This window comes from Lepidochelys kempii, chromosome 6 (genome assembly GCF_965140265.1).
Source record: "Lepidochelys kempii isolate rLepKem1 chromosome 6, rLepKem1.hap2, whole genome shotgun sequence".
Classification (NCBI taxonomy): domain Eukaryota; kingdom Metazoa; phylum Chordata; order Testudines; family Cheloniidae; genus Lepidochelys; species Lepidochelys kempii.
The window spans coordinates 126,290,894-126,312,452 of NC_133261.1; the positions used below are offsets into that span (position 1 = coordinate 126,290,894).

The 21,559-nt window shown below is 45.3% G+C and overlaps 1 protein-coding gene across 3 annotated transcripts in view; it reads left to right on the forward strand.

Moving 5' to 3' along the window:
• The window catches only part of DDHD1 (DDHD domain containing 1), a 123,447-nt gene extending 121,494 nt beyond the window's left edge, over positions 1-1,953 (forward strand). For all 3 annotated transcript variants that reach the window (XM_073350101.1, XM_073350102.1, XM_073350103.1), the window contains one exon: positions 650-1,953. In XM_073350101.1, the coding sequence (XP_073206202.1) occupies positions 650-831 (182 nt within the window). In that variant the 3' untranslated portion in view covers positions 832-1,953. The remainder of the gene's footprint in view (positions 1-649) is intronic.
• Positions 1,954-21,559: the final 19,606 nt, after the last annotated feature.

A 21,559-nucleotide genomic window follows, 5' to 3' on the forward strand; every position in this document is an offset into this window, starting at 1 on the left:
CCACAAGTCCTCCTTTTCTTTTTGCGAATACAGACTAACATGGCTGTTAGTCTGAAATTTTCAGAAGTGTCAGTGATTGTCGGGTACCTTTATTTGTTTCGGTGCCTAACTTGAGACATCCTAAAGGAGCCTTATTTTCAAAGGGCGGATGCTCCATACTTTCTGAAAATCTGAGAACCTTCAAGGTGTCTTAAGTTGGGCCCCTAAAAATTAACTTATCAGTGTATCTCTAGTCACTTTTGAAAATCTTGGCCTAAGCCTGTTTTTTAGAAGAAAAGATCAGGACATCTCCCAAGTAATTCCAGCTAGTTACAATGAAGATTAAGGTTGTTAAAAAACTGTTCTTTCCCGACCTTCAGTGTTTTCTGTGTGATCTATCCATCAATATTGTATTATTTGTAGTAATTGCATATATATATATAAAACCATACATGCGTGAGTACACGTGCACACACACACAACATACATACATATATATACTAATTACAAAATGAGAACACTTTAAACCCTCAGCACAGGAATATTGGGTATTTTTTATATACAGGCAAGTAGAAACAAAAACAAATGATAGAAGAATTAGCATGTGTTTTTTCTTTTCAAAGTATGGATCCTAGTAACACTTCCTGTTTCTATTTTGTTTCATTTCTAGTGGAACTGGAGCACAGGATTGATTTTGAGCTCAGGGAAGGTCTTGTGGAGAGCAGATACTGGTCTGCAGTAACATCGCACACTGCATATTGGTCATCTATGGATATTGCTCTCTTTCTTCTAACCTTCATGTATAAACAGGACCAAGAAGATGCTGACAAATCAAATTTAGACCCTGTTTGAATTTTTTTTGTTTTTGTTTTGTTTTATTTTGTGGAGGGTGGGAAATTTTACAACAAATGGCACAAAACTGATGTTTTACTGTTAAAACATAGCGTCTAAGGCATGGAAGTTTCAGGTTTAAGTGCATGTTTGGATTTTTTTTTCCTGTTTTTAAAGAGCAAAAATGACTTATATTTAAAAACACTTTCGTTTTAAATATTTACAGACCTAAAATTAATCCAAATTCTCATGATTTTGATTGTATAAACAAGCCAGAAGATGTAGCATCACATAAGCACTGTTGGTGCAATGTGCTTGGGTGACACATGCTAATGACCATAACTGCTGTTTAGTTCATTAAAATATAAAGATTAGTCAACTGAAACTAATTAACTTTCATTAACAAAACATACGTTAGCTGCAAACCTAAAACTGCCATGTTCCTATGTTTTATGTACCAGTAAATAATAAACATTGGTGTCATTTTTCTAAGACTTTATTCAAATCTACAGGTTATTACCCACAGTTCCTTTGAAAGACCATTCTTACTGCTGACTTCAAGGGTGTATTACACATAACTTGTTTAGAAGCTGCTGGAAAAGCATGAGACAAATATTTGAAATACTGTAATTATAATTTATTATTACCTCTGACTAATTGCTTCATTTATTCCAGTGTATAAAACATTACTTTTTTACTGGTTTCTTTTGGCTTAATTTAAGAACCACATTTATTTTCTACAGTGTTAAGACTTTTTCTCAGATATACATATCTTTGTACTATTCAAATGAATATATGGACACTGTGGCACACTTTCAGTATTTTTTTCATTAAAAATAAATCTTTGTGGTTTCACACAAATGACACTAGTTACATTCTTCTCAAAGGTAAGTAACCTCTTTCATAGACCCCTGCCTTTTTGGTCACATGTCTCACAAATGACTGAGGGCTTATTTTGGACTTCTCATTAGACTTAATTTGCAGTAGCCAAGTGTGTTCCATTTACTGCTACTGAAAATATGTGCAATAATGTATTGAGAAGAAAGAGTGCCACTTAAAACAAATTTGGTGAGCTCAGAAGCATTTGCATAATTGATATCAGAAGCAAACAGTGTGATACTTTTTATTAAAAGCCAAACAAAAGAGTTCTGCCCGTGTTTCATTTTATGAAAATCAGACCCCATCATGTGATTTCTGTAAAAGGATTGCAGTTGTAGCTTGATCAAATTCCTAAGGAGCCAGGAGAGGACTGTTACGAAGAAAGGAAATCTTCAAATAAAGAACTAAGTCAATTCTGGGATCATAAAACAGAATTTTAAGGCTCTGGAGCAGAAGGGTCAAATACGCGACCTGTGTGCTGGACCCAGATGATGTGTTCATGTGACCTATGTCATATATTTTTTTAAAAAGCGTTCTTGGTGGTTGCAAACAGATCCAAACCCAGTGTAAACAGATGCAGTAATGTCTTCCTGAGACTGGAGACAGCCTGAAGAGGTAGATATGGTGTATTTTGACTTTAATAAGGCTTTTGATACTGTCTCATATGACCTTCTCATAAACAACCTAGGGAAATACAACCTAGATGGATAATGAAAAGGAGTACTTGTGGCACCTTAGAGACTAACCAATTTATTTGAGCATAAGCTGTCGTGAGCTACAGCTCACTTCATCCGATGAAGTGAGCTGTAGCTCACGAAAGCTTATGCTCAAATAAATTGGTTAGTCTCTAAGGTGCCACAAGTACTCCTTTTCTTTTTGCGAACACAGACTAACACGGCTGTTACTCTGAAACCTGTCATTATAGATGGATAATACAACCCACCACTATAGGTGGGTGCATAGCTGGTTGGAAAACCATTCCCAGAGAGTAGTCATCAGTGGTTCACAGTCCAGCTGGAAGGACATACCGAGTGGGGTCCTGCAGGGATTAGTTCTGGGTCCGGTTCTATTCAATATCTTCATCAGTGATTTAGATAATGGCATGGAGAGGTTGCAAGTACATTGGAGGATAGGATTAAAATTTAAAATCTAGACAAACTGGAGAAATGGCCTGAAGTAAATAGGATGAAATTCTATAAGGGTAACTGCAAAATACTCCACTTAGGAAGGAACAGTCAGTTGCACACATACAAAATGGGAAATGACTGCCTAGGAAGGAGTACTGCAGAAAGGGATCTGGGGGCCATAGTAGATCATAAGCTAAATATGAGTCAACCGTATAACACTATTGCCCAAAAAAAAAAAAAAGTAAATACTATTCTGGGATGTATTAGCAGGATTATTGTAAGTAAGACACGAGAAGTAATTCTTCCGCTCTACTGTGCACTGATTAGGTCTCAGCTGGAGTATTGTGTCCAGTTCTGGGTGCCACAAATATGAGTCAACAGTCTAACACTGTTGCAAAAGAAGCAGACATCATTCTGGGATGTATTAGCAGGAGTGTTGTAAGCAAGACACGAGAAGTAGTTGTTCTGCTCTACTCCACACTGATTAGGCCTCAGCTGCAGTAGTGTGTCCAGTTCTGGGCGCCACATTTCAGGAAAGATGTGGACAAATTGCAGAAAGTCCAGAGAAGAACAAAAATGATTAAAGGTCTAGAAAACATGACCTATGAGGGATGATTGGAAAAGTTGGGTTTGTTTAGTGCAGAGAAAAGACTAAGAGCAGGCATGATAACAGTTTTCAAGTACATAAAAGATTGTTACAAGGAGGGGGATGAAAAATTGTTCTCCTTAACCTCTGAGGATATGACAAGAAGCAATGGGCTTAAACTGCAGCAAGGGTAGTTTAGGTTGGACATTAGGAAAAACTTCCTAACTGTCAGGATGGTTAAGCACTGGAATATACTGCCTAGGGAGGTTGTGGAATCTCCATCATTGGAGATTTTTAATAGCAGGTTGGACAAACACCTGCCAGGGATGGTCTAGATAATACTTAGTCCTGCCATGAGCAGGGGACTGGACTAGATGACCTCTCAAGGTCCCTTCTAGTCCTATGATTCTATGAAATGACGTCTGTGAGATATGCACCCCTTGGGGTGTTAAATCTGAAGACCACTTTAGTGTAAGCGGTAGCTATTTCATTGCTTATATTATTGGTGGAATTTGGAAAGGAAGCCCACAGATTGAGACTAAGAATTTGGTAATAGCTAGAGAAAAGAAAGGAGAAGAGACACAAAGACAGAAAAGATGGTGAAAATGGAGGTTGGGGAGGGAAGAGATCAGGCAGAAATAGAAGACTTCTAAAGCTGGCATATTCTCCCATTGATATACCTACAAAGGGCTATGCTCTAATTTTGAATTTTGTGAAAACCTTCCATTTATCTCAGTGGATTAAGGATGTTTTATAATCCTAAATTTTTACCCTGGCCCATGGACCATAATTAAAAATGGAATTATGCCCTCCAAGGCATTTGTCCCTGGCACCATTGTTCTGGAAGAACATGTCTTCGAGTAGTGTCCTTATGGGTGCTCCGTGTCCAGATGTGTCCACGTGGCTTTGGTCAGATATTTGGTAGCAGTGCCTGTTCAGCCCATGCAGGCACTCCCGACATCCTCATGCCCCACGCCGAGGATACACAGAGCTGTACAGGCAAACCGCCCCCAGTTCCACCTCAGCTGCTTTGGCCTGAGAGAGAGTGCCTTGCATACCTACTTCTAACTTAATCTTTAGCTTAGTCTTAGGTTTCTCGAGTATTAGTTCTGTGTAGTTACTTAGTATTTTCTCTTTTATGTATAGTTTTATAGTTCCTTTACTTCATTCAATGGGATTTTTTCCTCTGTTAAGCTTTTCTCTTCCTCCTTTCCCCCTCTGTCTGGGGTTCTCCTTGGGGCTCATTGCTGGGGTATGCCAGGATCGCTGAGATTCAAGTGCTGTCTCATCTGCTGGGAATCTGTGCACACCCCTGTACAGTCGTCAGAGATTTTTGTCTTAGCGGTATCCGTAGGGTTGACTGTGGTGCCCTCTGGAGTGGTTTGCTCATGCGTCAGTATAAAGTCCTTCTTACTGCCCATAGCAGTTGGTCGGAGCACATTTTTCCATTGCCTAGTAAGTGGTTAGCGGTTCTCTCCTTTCGTTGAGCTTTTAGTGTCTTGTAAATAGTTTGTTGACTGTAGTTAGTAAGTTATTGTCCTGGTAGGGACTTTGCCCCAGGCAGGGCATGCCCCCGTCTCCAGGTTTTAAGCCCGGTTCTGACTGTAACAGGCCTGTCCCTGTTAGTGACCCCCATAGCAGCTGCCTGAAGTGCTTGGGGGAGTCACATGTGAAGGACAAGTGTCACATCTGTAAGAACTTTCATCCCAGAACGCAGAAGGAGCACAACATCCGTTTGAGGGCCCTCCTCATGGAGGCTGCTCTCTGCCCGGCCTTGGAGCTGTCCTGGCTGGACTCTGCTCTGAGTACTTCAGCCTCAATACATAGTGCACTCCCGGCATCGGGCTCCACCCGGCACCGCTTTCCTTCCTCAGTGTCCAGGAAGACCTCAGAGAAGTGTGACTCCCCGGCACCAAGGTAGAAAGGCCAAGAGGTTTCAGCTAAAGGATCCAGTTTGGGCCACCCACCCACCCTGGAGCTACATGGGGGTACCTCCGTGATGGGGTCCTCTGGCCCCTTAAGGGATCCACCACTGACTCTCGGGAGTAGTAGGGGACCCAGAATCATGGCGGGTCCCCAGACCCTCCTGGTGCCCAGAGAGCAAATGGACTCAGCACCACACAAAATGCTGGACCCGATAAAGGCTCCCTACAAGGGCAAGCCTGCCTTAAAAACCCCCCAGAGGGCAAGCGAACACCACCAGTCCCTGGAGCTGAGGCAGCAGTCTCTGTCTCCTTGCCCCAGGTCTCCGCAACAGCCCAGGTCACTGGTTTGTCTTAGGTCACTGGCACTGGGGCACCTAATATACCGACGCATGAGTGCAGCTCTCCAGAGGCCGCCACAGCCGATGCTATTCATGCCGCTAAGGCAAAAATCTCCAATGACTAGGCTGACCAGAGAGCAAGTGTGAAAAATCGGGATGGGGGAGGGGGTAATAGGAGCCTACATAAGAAAAAGCTCCAAATATCGTGACTGTCCCTATAAAATCGGGACATCTGGTCATCCTAGATGACTGTGCACGTGGGCGTGCACACACATCTAGAATGGAATGGACATGAGCAACACATCTGGAAGAGCAACAGTTACAAAGGTAGGTAACCGTTTTTTTTAAATATCTGTAACGGTGAAATTCAAGATGTTTAAAAATGCTGTGGCCATGAAATTTGCCTGAATGGACTGTCAATTTGGTAGGGCCCTAATCATGTGATCTGAAGGTATAGTTGGAATGTCAGATCATCCAACTGCCAGTGTTTCTTCCACTAGAGAGGAGTTTGGCTTTGCAAGGTGCATCTTCTGGTAGTTTTCTTCAGAAATCATTAGAGATGGAGACCACCCGTTGGGTTGTCATGTCTACCTCCCTACCAATCTGTGACTGTTTCCAGTAGTCTGTCCTTGAGTGCTCTGTCAGTTTTAAATTACTCTGGCCACAGGACTTTCACTGCTGTCCTTGCTGTTAAGTCATTTTTCCTAGTATTCAGCTTCATAAGAACATAAATATTCTTTTACTCAATTCCATCCCTTTCTCCGAGTTCTACCACCTTGGGCCACATTAAGGAATTCCTCTTCTTTTGTTACTTTCGGCTTTTATCGCCTATATGTCTAACCGCAAAATCCCTTTATTTTATTTCACTTTCCTAACTGTTACTTGCAAAACCATCCAGTTAGTTTAGTCCTTTTTCTGGTTCCATTAATGAAGAGGGTAAACATAACTGGGCCTCGCTCTCACATTTTCGTTACTCTCCCGATCTGCATCTCTTCCTCACTTGCGATTTATTGTTGTCCATTTGTTTCTTCAGCCAGTCGTCAGTCGGTGTGACTGCCCAAATCCAAGTCCGTTTGAATTTATTTGCAATGGAGTAAGTGCATTGTAATTCTTACTTAATGCAAGTAAGAATTCATGAGACACCATATGAAATGTTTTACTAAAGTCAGGTACAAGAACATATTTCTTGAATGTCTTTTTTTCTACTGACTTTGTAACTATCAAACAAGCAGCCAAGTTTCTCTCAAAATTTGTTCTTTGTTTATTTCTCATGGGTCCATTAATTGCTAGATACTTTTTTTTTTTAACCTCCCCTCTGCATTGCTTTATTTAACTAGGATTGACCTTAATTTATCTGATGGTAATTTGCAAAATTATCTTCCCATTCTCTCCTTCTGTTGCTGGATTTCCATGATTTTTCAAAAACTGACACTAATTCAGTAAGCTCGCTACATATTTGCCTTAAGACCCCAGGGAGCTGTATCTAGACCTTCTGAATTATTTTTTCCAATTTTTCCAGGTATTACCCTATCAACTGTACTCTTCATCAACAACTATACTGAGCAGATTTTCTTTCCTTCCTATACCTGTCTTTTCTCTTTGTTGTGAAAAGTTTTTTAAGCAATTCACAATCTCATCCATGTTAGAATCTTTGTGTTCCAGCTTATTGAATGGACCTACTTTCTCTTTTCTTTTTTTCCCCACCCCACCCTTTTCTTGATGAGTTTGTAAAAAGCCCTTCTTTTTCCTCAACACTAGACCTTTATTTTTAGTTTCTCTCTCCCTCTTCAGTGTATATTCTCCAGTACAAGTTCTCTCTGACCTGTGATTCTTAAATTAATTTCTCCTAGTGCCTTTGGCTGCTTCTTGTGCCTTGATTTGTCCACTGGAATTGTAGCTTGCATTATGGTAGTGTCTTTTGAGGATGTCCTGTGTCTTCAAAATTCATGGACTCAAATACTGCATGGCCACATATGTGCCAGATTTCTTATTTCCTAACATTGATTTTGTTGAAATCAAATAGCCTTGTATTGTTGTATCCTATGAAACTTATTCCTTGAAGCCCTGATTCAGCAAAGCACTTACGGATGTGCTTAACTTTAAGCGTGAATTTAGATGTTTTGCTCAGGTGGGACCTCTGTGTTGAATTCAAGCAACTTTGAGGTCATTGGCAGCATCAAACTTCCTTCTGACACTCTCATCCTCAGTCAATTCTGTCCTGTTGGTAAGCAGTAGATCTGGGATGGCTTCCCCGGAGGCTGGATTCTCTACCTTTTTGAGGTTTTCTTGTACATAGATATATAAATCTATTTGATTCACCTTTAGCTGTATTTGTTGCAATGTTGTGTGGTTCCCCAAGTGCGATTACGAAACCAGTTAAAAATACACACACACACATCTGGCACTGACAAAACATCAACAATCTGTTTTCATCTTCCAAAAATTAAACCTCTAATCTTGAGGAGAGAAATACCTGGGCAAACCGGTTTGCAGCAAGCTCTGAAGTTCAATAAACTCTGCTGCTCTTGGGAAGCAAATTCCAGAATAAAAATCTTCCTCTGAGAGCAATTGTAGAGACTGTCAGCTAACACATCTCAGCTAATCTTTGGTCAGAGTATGAGGAGTCAGTGAGTCTCTTGCAAAGACGTCAGTCCCATGTGTAATCTCTTGTGGCTTTGAATGCCTCAATAGTTTATCAAGAAAGAGGCTTTCATTTTCATTCTCCAGTTATGTGAATGTCTGTCACAGATTGATTAACTTCTCATTTAATTTCTTAACCAAAGTGTGCTGCATTTTGCTGTTCTTGACTTCATTATGAAATTGTATTTCTTTGGCCATAAACGTGGAAATTTGTCACAATATTACCTCAGCTGTAGATAGTAGCTATCAACAGTATCATTCCAGGTGTCTAAATGCTTCCTCCAGTTTATTATTGTAGGTCTTATGCCTCTGTTCAACAGGGAGGAACTGGCTGCAACTGCAAATCTGAAGGCACTTTGGGTGAAAGTGATAACGAGATAATAGATTTCCTGATTTTTAAGAAAAGGAAGGAGTTAGAGATGCAGAATAAGAACAAGGAACTTCAAAGAAAAAAAGCAGACTAACTAACTTAGAGAACTGGTAACTAAGGTCCCATGGGAAGAAAAGCTAAGGGGAAAAGTTCGGGAGAGTTTGGCAGTTTCTCAGAGACAATATTAAAGCCACAACAGCAAACTATCCAGATGTGAAGGAAAGATAGGAAGAATAATAAGAGGCCAATATGGCTCCATCAGGAGCTCTTTAATGACATGAAAAGGAATCCTTCAAAAAGTGGAAATATGGACAAATTGCTAAGGAGGAGTACAAACGAATAGTTCAAGCATATAAGGACAAAATCAGAATGGTTAAGGCACAAAATGAGTTACACCTAGCAAGGGACATAAAAAACAAGAAGAAGAGGTTCTATACATACATTTGGGAGAAAGATTAAGGAAAGTGTAGGGAACCTCCTTGGGACCAGACCCTTTGGTCGTTTGTACATCTGTATTGAGCCTGTTGTTTGCTCCAACTGAATGCTGCTCTGCAGTTTTGGAGAGTAGTTGCCACACTCAGCTTGTCGACATGGAGCTGAATTCATCCACTCTTACTATTAGTGGCTGCTGGAGTGCTTCACCAATCTCCAGTTAATATGTGCTATGCACATAGCTCCGCCAGACCTTCAACAAGATGCTAATACTCGGAGAGCTGTGACAGGTGAAACCAACTTAATACATCTCCATTTGCCCTATTCCCCATCTTCATACAGGAAACATGCAGCACCAACTCAAAGGTTTGCATGTATTCAGGGGAGGAATCCCGCTCCTGCAGACCAGGGTATGCCACCACGGCTGATCACCCCTTGTCTACAGCAGCTCACCCGCTTCTGGACAAGAGCGTACTGGCCTTTTCCCGTGCACAGGTGTTGCGAGTGAACGCATTGGTGGGAGCCCATCCCTGGACCTGCCTCCTTGTCCAGTTGGTCATAGGTCCAGACCAGGCTCAACAGGCTATTTTCTGGCTCATCTGGAATTGCAGCAACTGTGCTACGGCTTGGCCTGATTTCCTCCCCATGTTGTGCCCATGGGGCAATGCTGCGGACAGCAACGCATCTGGTGGAAGAGTGCCTCCCTCGAGATCTGGAGGGCGGTTTACCACGCCTAGCCTCCCTGGATTCAGTGGCTCTCCTCTGGTTACAGCACCGGCACAACAAGCTCTGACGTCTGCGTCTGAGAAGAAAACGCTGCTGCATTGGCATTTGAATTAGTCACTTTGCAAGTGTCAGGCCCCTGGGTCAGCTGGGCAAGCCAGCCCGGACATCCGCTGCCAGTGACCTTTTGGCCACCGCACCACAACATGGATCTCGCTGTTGCCAAACATTTTACAGCAAAGTTTATACTTAGCGCAAAACCTTTATTGCGATTTTTTTTCGCATCCCTCTGTAAAGCCAAAGTGCCTTAACAACAGGAGTCCAACTGTGTCAGGAGAAAAATTATCTTCTCTATCAATCAAGGTGTCTCAAATTTAATGTCCAGTACTGTCTTGTGACTAGCCAGAGCTAGAAATGAGTCTATGAAACCACTAGAAAGAGGCTGCACTCCCAGTTTTCTCCCATGAGAAAGAGCTTGGATTTCTAGCCCTGCTGTTTCATGTAATACAGGAATTTAGTCACTCCCTGGACTACACCTGTAATTTCATTCCTGGACTTCAGCCAATTAACTGTTGTGTGGGAAGCATCCGTGTGGTCTGAGGAAGAACAAAAGTTGATTCACCAGGTTCTTTGGAAAAGCAAAATACTGGCTGGCCAAAAGCTGCTCCGAGGTTTGGAATGTTGCTCCAGATCTTCAGCTGGTGCAAACTGGCATAACGGCAATGGAGCAATGCTAATGAACACCAAGTGAGGCTTGCAGAGCAGCAAGGGGCCTGAGCTGCAAAGACGGAATTTGGATCCGAACTTCCCTGGAGCTAGGGGTGGTTTTTGTATTAAGCACTACAATTTGGGCTCATCTGTAGCTGGAAGTAGTCTCAATAGAAGTCAGCTGGCAGGGTACAAATGAGGAAGCAAAATCAATACAGTTTCCTCCATGGCTGCAGAATTAAAGGAATTTATTCCAGGAAAATCATGACTGCATACTGCTAGTACTTTCAAGAGGTAGTTCTTCACCTGCTGGAATGTGAATAGCCCTTAGCTTTCTTTTGCTGGAATGAGAATAAAAATCTGTGCTTAAGCACTGTGTCCGATACACAGCTTGATCTAATGTGCAGAGAAGTACCTTCACTAAAGAATCTTGACTGCATTTCTCCTCACTAATCGACCCTTTACACTGAGGGTTTATGTTGATCAGACGTCTCAGCTGGATTCCCTTGGTCATGAGAAAAGAGGGTAGGACGAGACAGCCGCTTCTATTGAAGTAGTTACCAAGTTTCTCATTTGCATTTTCCACAGGCTGCACCTGTTTCCAGTTACATGAAGTTCTCACTTTTTGTTTAAGGTTTTTGTTTTTAATTTTCAAATAAACTTCGACCAGTATTACAGATGAGCTGTTGGGCAGTGTGCCAAGAGAAGTTCATGGATTCAGTGCAATAAAGAGACGAGGAAAAATGACAAAATAAAAATGTTGTTTCAGAAGGTGTGTGCGTTGTGCCAAAGAAATAAACCATGGGCCTTGTCAACACTGGGGTTTTAGCCACTCCTAGTGTAGGTATGTTGCACCAGAGTGAACGGGGCTGTGTACCAGTGCAGCTCACTCAGTTTTGAAACAAGTATTATGTGAAGCCAGGGTCGGCCGCACCAGTGACAATGAAGACCCAGTTTACATCAAATGCAGAGTGTCTACAACCAGTGGTTTGGGACAGTTTGACTATACTCGTGTACCTACAGCCCTAATGTACACAAGGCCTTAGACTTAAATAAGGGAAAGTAGGAAGCATGTGCAACTAAGGAGGGAGGAGAGCAGCACTGCAATGGGAGGAGAGTTCTGACTTTATCGTTTGTGAAAGGGACAGAATTTGAAGTGTCTATATTTAAAAACTGGGAAGGAAAAATCTGATTAAATAATGGCAAAACAGTATCTGGTCCTAGGGTGACCGATCAAATCTGTGCTTAAAATTGTCTCAAGTTTAAGCCGCGCAAAAAAATATTTTAATTTATCACTGGAACAATGTGATGGGCGTCAGGAGGTGCATCTTCAATGCATGTTCCACCCTGCTGCTTTGGTCAGAGGTCTGGTTGTGATACAAATGGGAGCAAGGAGTAACAGCTGCAGACCTACCTCCACTAAGTAGGATTAAAGGGTGTAGATTCTAGGTAGAAATTTGGTTCACCCGCAAGCACGGGCTCAATTTTGACGTCATACCCCTCCCCCGATTCCTGCTGAAATCAATGGCGCGGCTGCTGTGATCCCTAAGAAATTTCAGTTCAAGGAGGCGGGTCTTGAAACTGGGTCTTAATTCTACACCCTTCTAGGGCAGATCATCCTCTGTCCTGCCAACTGAAGGAAGTTTGGTCTGGCTGTGGGGTGTGCTGGTCTTATTCCTCCTTCAAACCCCAGGAAAGCAGCGGATTGAGCCCAGTGGGCAGAAAAGAGGTGGGATCGCAGCATGCTCTAGGGCATGACACCCTGCAGAGAATTCTGCTACCCGTGGATGGAGTGGAATCTTACGGTAGAGAAAAGAAGGGCGGTGCAATCAGAACCAACTCCCCAAGTGACCACAGCCGTTCCTGAGGGCCATTCGGGGCAGCACCCCACGAAGGGACCTGTGGGAGTTCTGCTTCTGCAGCATCTCATGGAATCTTGAGGCTCGTGAAGGCCCAACCCCTCATCATCCTCAATGGAATTGGGTGGGAACTTGGCACGCTCTCCTGTGGCTTTTCCTGCCATGGGATTATCTCATCCACTGTCCCTTGTTCATTCTATTTTCAGCTTCTCAATAGGCTGCTTCTGCCGGGAAATTGGGCCAAAATTCCATGCGATGACAACATGAACCTTAAAGGGTTTTTTTGGCATTGTGTAAATGTAGAAGTTCATAGATGCTGAGGCCACAAGGGACCCTTATGATCTGGTCTGACCTGCATAGCACAGGCCAGAGAGTTGTTTCCAGCTTTATTGGGCTGCTCTCTAAAGAGTTTTCACTCCCTAGTCACTGGGCCAGAGAGGCATTAAACAGCATTTTTTAAGACTTTGTGGTTGCAAACTTTGGGACTATTTGACACTTTTTTTCAATAAATTTTGATCCTGGAAAGCCATGCAAATGTATGTAGATATATTCATATTAGTGCCATATTCTTTGAGCAGGGGATTGGACTAGGTGACCTCCTGAGGTCCCTTCCAACCCTGATATTCTATTATATGATTCATGGTATTTCCTATTGCTGTGCATCATTAAGGCTTTTAAGACAATTTCCAGCCATGTGGGGAAAATAATCCCGAATGTAAGGTTTTGTAATAAATATTTTGTCAAACTTGGTTATGTTGCACAATTATACTATTAGTATTTTCGATATATAGACTACAGTTCAACCTACATTATGAAACTTCATAGGGAAAAAAATGTCTGGGTGTGAGACATGTTTCTGGATAGTAAAAAGTCTTTTAATTTTTCCTTCATGGATTTATTCTGGGATAGCTGGAGCGCGTGTGTGTATGTCATTGGGGGTGTGTGTGTGTGTGTATATATATATATATGTTTCTACGTAAGTGTAGTGTTAAAAAGCAGCGTTTTATTTAATATATGTCTAAAGCGGGGTGGGGAACCTCCAGCCTGCTGGCTGAATCCGACCCCCTGCTTCATTTCATCTAGCCCATGGCAAGTCTGAACACCCTGGGCCGGAAGCCCTGCACCTCAGCGTCCACACACACACACGGGGCTGGAGCCCTGAGCTCCATCTCACTCGCTGCGGGGGTAGGGTTGCCAGGCCGTTAAGTCTGGTCGGCTCCGCACAGTGGCTGGCATGTCCCTGCGGCCCTTAGGCAGAGGGGTGATCAGGGAAGCTCCGCGTGCTGCCCCCACCCCCAGCGCTGGCTCTGCATCTCCCACTGGCTGGGAACCGTGGCCAATGGGCACTGCAGGTGCGTGGCCTGTGGGAGCAGGCACCATGCAGAGCCCCCTGGCTCCTCCAGCTAGAGGCCAGACATGGCAGCCGCTTCTGGGAGGAGCTCGGAGCCAGGGCAGGCAGGGAGCCTGCCTTAGCCCCACTGCGCCACTGACAGGGAGCCACCTGAGGTACAAACCCCCCTGCCCCATCCTGAACCTCCTGCCCCCAGTCAGAACCCCCTTCTGCACCCCAACTCCTTCCCAGACCCTGCACCCCAAGCCCCTGCCCCAGCCCTGAGCCCCCTCCCATACCCGAACTCCCTCCCGGAGCCTACACCCTGCACTTTCTCCTGCAGCTTAACCCGCAGCCCTGAGCCCCCTCCCATACCCAAAGTCCCTACTAGAGTCTGCACCCCACACTTCCTCCCGCACCACTGCCTGAGCCCACTCCCGCACTCCAAACCCCTTTGCCCCAGCCCAGAGCCCCCTCCCGTACCCCCAGCCCCACCCCCACCCCAGAGCCCACACCCCAGCTGGAGTCCTCACCCCCTCCTGCATCTTGAACACCTCATTTCTGGCTCCACCCCAGAGCCCAGGGGAAGCCCCAAGCCTCTGCACCTCCCTGCAGGCCAGGAGCCGCGAGCACCAGCTTGCCCCACTGCGGGGGGAACCCCCGAGCCTCCACACCCTCCTCTTCCCCCCCACGGGGCTGTGTGTGGCTCATGACTGATTTTTTTCAGTGGGTCAGTGGCCCCTGATAGAAAAAAGATTCCCCACCCCTGGTCTAAAGCATATGTTACATACACAGAATTTTATCTGCTCCAGGTTATTGTATTAATTAACCTGTTAACACAATTATCTCTGACTCACTTTAGAGAGACCCATCCAAACCATGTTTTTTCTTTAGGGTTGGGTATAAATAATGGCAGGTTTCAGAGTAACAGCCGTGTTAGTCTGTATTCGCAAAAAGAAAAGGAGGACTTGTGGCACCTTAGAGACTAACCAATTTATTAGAGCATAAGCTTTCGTGAGCTACAGCTCACTTCTTCAGATGCATATCGTGGAAACTGCAGCAGGCTTTATATATACACAGAGAATATGAAACAATACCTATTCCCACCCCACTGTCCTGCTGGTAATAGCTTATCTAAAGTGATTTCCAGCACAAATCCAGGTTTTCTCACCCTCCACCCCCCCACACAAATTCACTCTCCTGCTGGTGATAGCCCATCCAAAGTGATAACTCTTTACACAATGTGCATGACAATTAAGCTGGGCTATTTCCTGCATAAATCCAGGTTCTCACATCCCCCCCACCCCCATACACACACAAACTCACTCTCCTGCTGGTATTGTTTCATATTCTCTGTGTATATATAAAGCCTGCTGCAGTTTCCACGATATGCATCTGAGGAAGTGAGCTGTAGCTCACGAAAGCTTATGCTCTTATAAATAATGGGTGAGTCGTGTGTTTTCACTCTAGCCTTATTTGTGGATGGGCAGATGTAGTTCACAGTATTGTCTGATACCTTATGCTTTTTTCATCAAGTTAAAGAGCACAACTTTCTCTTCCCCCACCCACCGGTTGACTCACACCCCAAGTATGTTTCTGGTCAGGATGTCTTGTGATTTTTTTTTTTCCCCTGACACAAGGTTTTTCTGTTTCCAGTGTTTGTAATTAACATTGAGAATTGTTCACTTCTCTCTCAAATGTTCTAGGTCCCAGGAGTGGGGGGATCTCCTGGGAAACAGACTCGCCTTTTGCAGAGCAGAAAGTTACTTAACCATCATTCTTGTTCTCTGAAGTAAATTCTAGAAATCCACCCTGCCCCCCTCCTCCGGGAATTAGTTTTAAATAATTGGAACCATCTCTGATTTGCTCCGACACACTTCAAGCAGTATGGGGGGGAGGTCTCTTTTCCCCGCAGCCCGGGAGATCTGCACCCATCAGTTCCCCAACTGCGGTATGTAAACACGGTGGTAATGTGAACCAGTGACGTTTGGGAACTCTGCTGGCTCGACTATAAAGAATTTTACAGAAACAGTTGCCCACTTTCAGGGATATTTTGGGGAAATGAATTTCATCTTCCACTTGTAGCGCCACATAAATCTCAGGGCCGTGACCTTTGTCTCTGAGTCAAAGCGTTCACTGCACTGGTAAATTAGGAACACAGAATTTACTGTGCTAGATTAAATTATTAACCCATCTAGCCTGGAATCCTGTCTGTAGCAGTACCAGGGCTTGAGAGAGAGGGAAACCCATGCCACAGCTTCCTGTTAAGCAAACCATAAATCATCTAGCCTACGCTTTGTGATTGTGACCTCACTGGCAGTAGGCTCACACCTGCAAGTGTAAGACCCTGTTACCTGTGTCAGCAGCCATTTTTAAAAGCCAGCCAAGCAATCTGATGGATGTTATTTATTATTTGTATTACAGTAGCACCTAGGTGTGCACACACAGTAAGGGTCTGCCGCTGCTCCAAAGAGCTCACTATCCAAAGCGGTAGGGAAGATCAAAAGGTGGGAGAAAAGTATTATCCCTTTTTTACAGATAACGAACTGAGGCACCAAGAAATGACTTGACCAAGGTCACATGGAGAATCTGTGGCAGAACCAGAAACTGAACCCAGGTCTCGTTGAGTGCCAGCCCAATGCTTTAAACACAAAGCCATCCTTCTCTGGGAACTCCAGTACTGGTGAATTTCATTGATCCAGCCGGCTGTGAAAACGCATTTCCTTGGATCTGTTCTAAGTGCACTGCCTTCTAACTAGAACTGGGAGGGGGCCCCATCTTCTGTTTTGCAGGAAATTCTACTATTTTCTCTTGTTCCAAAACAGAACGTAAGCAAAAAGTTTCTGAATTTCCCATGAAAGAAAATTCAGGGGAGAAAAAAATCTGTTTCGGATGGATCAGAATGTTTTGTTTCTATTTTGACTTTTAAAAATGTTTGTTAATGTGAAAAAAGTTTTGAAAAGTCATTTGAAATGAAATTTCATTGAAATCTACATTTCAGTATTGATCAAAATGGCCTCTTTCTTAAAAAAAAAAAATCAAAATTTCCAATTAGCCTTACTTCTAGTATAATCTTGTGTCTCTTTGCTCTTGCTTCGGGAGACTGAGTGAAGACAAGAGATGGATCAATTTTCACTAAGTCCTTCACGATTTTACATATTTCCCATTTCCTTTAACATTTTTTTCTTTTCTGGAATAACTTATTTTGGCCCTTGTCTTCACTAGAAACTTTTACTAGCAAAAATGCAGCCAGCTACTGACAAAGTGATTCCAGCAAAGCATGTTCCCATTTGGCTGCCTGTGCTGAGACTGTGTGTGTCCAAACAGCACCAGGTTGTATCAGCAAAAGACGTGTGGCATTGTGAATAGGCATCCTGGTGCCACCGCTTCCTGGTGTGATGCCTTGTAGGAAGTCTTCCCGTTGTGTTATGGAGCTACATGCCCTCATGCCTCTCAGAGAAATGTGAGACTGGGGGGCAAATTCCCATAAATCCCACTGTTCTATCCCATAATTCGCTTTGTTTTCAATCTTGCTTCTAGAAACAAGGACGCTGCCCTGAGCAGAAGGACTGTTGCCCGTTTTAAGTACTGAACAAGGGATTCTTGTGTATTCGCAAGCCCACAAGCTACTGAGGACCAATGGACAGTGAGTGAACCTGACCCACTGTTGCCGATATTCACTGGCTGACTACATGGGGTGGAGTGGGGTTTGAGGCATCAAGTGGAAGGACATAATCGAGAGGCAAACCTGGGATGACCAGAAGTGGCTGCAGAGGTAGAAATCCGCTTTCCTGGAGCTGTGAGCTCACCTCACCCCAGCCCTGCCCAGACAAGAAGATGAGCGTTTCTCAGGCGGTGGAGAAACAGGTGGGATTGCTACTGTTCAGGCTTAGGGTGACCATACGTCCCACTTTGGCCACGCAGTCCCCTTTTTAAGCCCTGTCCCGGACATCCTGGTATTTTTTGGCAGAAATGCGCATTTTTCCCGTTGCTCTTGCCAACTGATCATCAGTTAGCAAGAGCAAATAGAACAAATGCCCAGTTTGCCAAAAGGGTGGGGTGTGTCCCCCTATGAGGATGTGGAGGAACTCTTAGGGGGGTGCCAAGCAGCAACAAGAGGTGCTGGGCAGCACATTTCAAGCTGTCGGCCCTGAGTGGCGCAAGGCGAGCAGAGACTCAAGCTGGTCCGGGGCAACCGTGCACGGGGGACAGCTCAGCCGAGCGGCACCACCTGGCAGCTCAGGCCAGCCCCATGCAGTGTCCCGTTTTTACTTGGTGAGCTATGGTCGGCCCAAAGTGGGCAATCAGGTGGGTGCTGGTAAATCAATGGCAGAGACGGTTGTCATCCAGGTGTGCTAGGTGATTAAGCACGTCCTGCTGTACAAGGTTGTCAGCCTGGGCCATGTGCAGGAAATAATAGATGGATTAGAATCCTAGAATCTGAGGGTTGGAAGGGACCTCAGGAGGTCATCTAGTCCAACCCGCGCTCAAAGCAAGACCAATCCCCAACTAAATCATCCATCAATCATCCTAAATCATCTATAAACTGGGTTTCCCCAACTGAGCTGAGGCAAAAGATGGGACCCACATCCCCATTCTCTGGTCCCCCTGCCTGTCCTCAGGTCAGCAAACACGTTCTCTTTCCTGCAGGAATGCCATACTGCTCTTTCCCTGCCAAGCAGAGGAAATTCAGCATCTCTTTCCTGGACTGTGATGCACCAGGGGGCGAGATTGAGCCATGTTTGTAATTGCCATGTAGAGGAGACAAGGAAAGAAGCATCAGTTCAAAACACAGAAGTAGGGTTGCCAGGTGTCCGGTTTTCAACCGGAATGTCCAGTCAAAAAGGACACCTGACAGTGTCCAGTCAGAAATACTGACCGGACTCCAAAAGTCTGGTTGCCACCTGCAGGAGCAGGGGTGATGTGTTTGGAGGGGGGGCCCATGCGGGAGCAAGCACTTCCCCAGATTAGCCTGCTGGGGGAGGGGGGGGGAAGAGGGGCTCTGTCCTTCTCCCACTACCATCATCACCTCCCGTAGCCAGGCTCTCTCTCACAGGCAGCCACTGCGCTGGCTGGACTCTCACACCGACCCAGAGTGGAGCGGCCAGCAGGAGAAGTGGATAGTCCCGCCCTTCTGCTCCCCACCTGGGCCAGGCTCTCAGGGTCAGAGGCTGAATGAGCTGGAAACATGCCGGGGAGTGGAAAGGGTGGGACCGCTCTGCTCTGGGTCAGCGTGAGAGAGAGCCTGGCTGTGGAAGGCAGCAGTGACAGGCCACCCCCTGCCTAGTCCCGGCTGCCGGAAACTGTCCAAACATGCCAGGGGGGCAGGTGCAGCGGGAGGAGAGAGTCTCCTCCCTCCCACCCCCCACAGGTAACTAGTGGGGTGGGGAGAGTACAGTGGTTCCCGGGCTGGGTGCAGGGGGGTGAGAGGAGTGAGTGGGGGGCAGGCCCTTGGTGGAGGTGGTAGAGCAGGGAATGGGACCTCAGGGGGAGAGGCGGAGCAGGTATGTCCAGTTTCCAGAAATTGGAAAGTTGGCAACCCTACACAGAGGGCATTTTAAATGGGAGGCGGTCTCTGTGTGTGCAGCAGAGGTCAAAACTTTGACCAGACAGGACACCACTGAAAGGACAGTTGCATTGTGGGTTTCTTTCTAGCAGACTGCTTCTACCTTCTGCATCTGCAGTGGCCGTATGCCACCAGAACTCTACTGGTAGAGGGCTTATGTCGCTCAGGGAAGGGGAATAATTATGCCAGCAAAAGTGCAGGGTTTGGTTGACAGGACTCAAAATTAAGTGTTTCTGGGTAATGGCACCTTTAACCCCCTTCCATGGGCTGCTCAAGGAATGCCCTCTTCGGTGTGAGACATCTAGCCATCACCTGTCTCTGGGCATGGATAAACGTCCCACTCCCTTCTTGACCCGGTGATTTCAGGCTGCCGCTGCCCTCTCTTGACTGATTAGCCCAAGCAGGTCTGCCAAATGTCCAGCCCCCTGCTCTGTAGTTTCTCTCCAAGGACAAGAACTGTGTTTTTACCAGTGATCACATGGGTCTGCCAAAGCAAGCCCATTCATTTAAGGATAAAAGCATCCCAGCGAAAGCATATAAAGAGCAATAACCTGATCTACACGCTTACTTAAACATACCACTAGTCATGGATTGGCCCTGGCAGGCCAAACCCCTTCCAAACCTTCAGCGAGGGTTGAGCCCCTCACTTGGACAAAAGGTCCTATTCATTTGCTGGATCAGAAAGGAGTCCCCGAGTCTGTTTAAGCTCCGTCTTTATATCCCAAGTTCGTTCGTTCTTTTGCCTCTTGCCTCTCCTCTAGGATTGCCCTGAACCCAGTCTAAGCAACCTGTGGCAAATTCCCGGCACTACTATGATGGGTCTCACGTGTTCTCTTCTTGGGGTGGGGGTTCAGGGCTCTGTTTCTTGCCCCTGAACTGGGGCATTAACTGCCCCACTAGTGTCCTAGGGGAGGGGAGTGGAGAGGCAGGGACCCAGGCCTGCCCTCTACTCCGGGTCCCAGCTCAGGGATAGCAGTAAACCACTTGAACTAGCAGTTCGTTCCCCTGGGCTATTTCCCTCTCCTGTTCTTCAGCTTATGGGGCTTCCTGCCCTCCCTCTACACAAACCAGGGTCCCTTTACCTAGGGTCTTGGTCTTCTTAGTCCACCACAGCACTTCTCCAAACTCTCCTCTGCTTCCCTCCAAACTGCCCTCTGCTCCAACACCAATCCACTCTGCTTCAATTCCTCCACACTGCTCTCTGCTCCAAACCACTCTGCTTCAACTCCTCCTCCTGTCCGACTGAAGCAGGGGGGGTTTATAAGGTGACTGGCTTCAGGTGCTTTAATTAATCTACAGCAAACTCTCTTCCCTCTGCAGGGAATAAGGTACCCTCCTAACACTCTCCTGCTGCCCTCTGGCCACGCTGTATCACAAACCCTCCAATGGTGGTATGTCTCTGGAGCTGTTTATGGTCTCAGCAATCTGCCAGAGTTACCCCCAGACACACACTGCTTTTTAGTTCCTGGGGGAGCTGTGGTAACCCCCCACCCCATCCCATGCCATAGAATCGGTCACAGGAACCCTGTGCTCAGGCAGTGACCCACAAACCTCAGATGAGCAAAATTACAGTTGTTAAACATCTGTTTTCTGGATTCCCTCGCCCCAGATTAGAAGATCAGAAGGACCTTTGTGCTCATCTCCTGCATCACACAGGCCTTAGGACTTCCCTGAATTGATTGCTGTCTCAGGCCCAATAACTGTGGTTGAACGAGAGCAGATCTTTCAGAAAAATATCCTATCTGGGTTTAAAAATTTCCACTGATGGAGAATCTACAATTACCCTTTATAAGTTGTTCCAATGGTTAATGACACTGACCATTATAAATAAAAAGTGCATATTTTAAAGGTTTTTTTGAGATGCAACAAATATGCCAAAATACCAGATTCATCAAACCTTTTCTTTTTCCATGCAGAGGTAATGCTTGTCATCCTTGGGGACTAGATTATTATCGCTGAGCTGGGACTTGAACCCACACGCCTCCTGAGTCCCAATGCTATAACCACACGGGTCAACCTTCCTCTCAGTTAAGATGGGAAGGGGTACAGGAAGAAGGGGCAATGCTAGAAAATGAGGCTTGCAATTTTCCCACTCGCTGTGCACACAGAGCTCCCACTCACGGACTAGGCCCATGGATGGGTTTGAACCAAATCCTTCAGCATTGCAATGCAAACTCTTCTACTTGAACTACAGGGATAACTCCATTTTCTGGTAGCAATAATATGCCATTCTAGAGCCATAGATATTTAAGGCTAAAAAGGACCA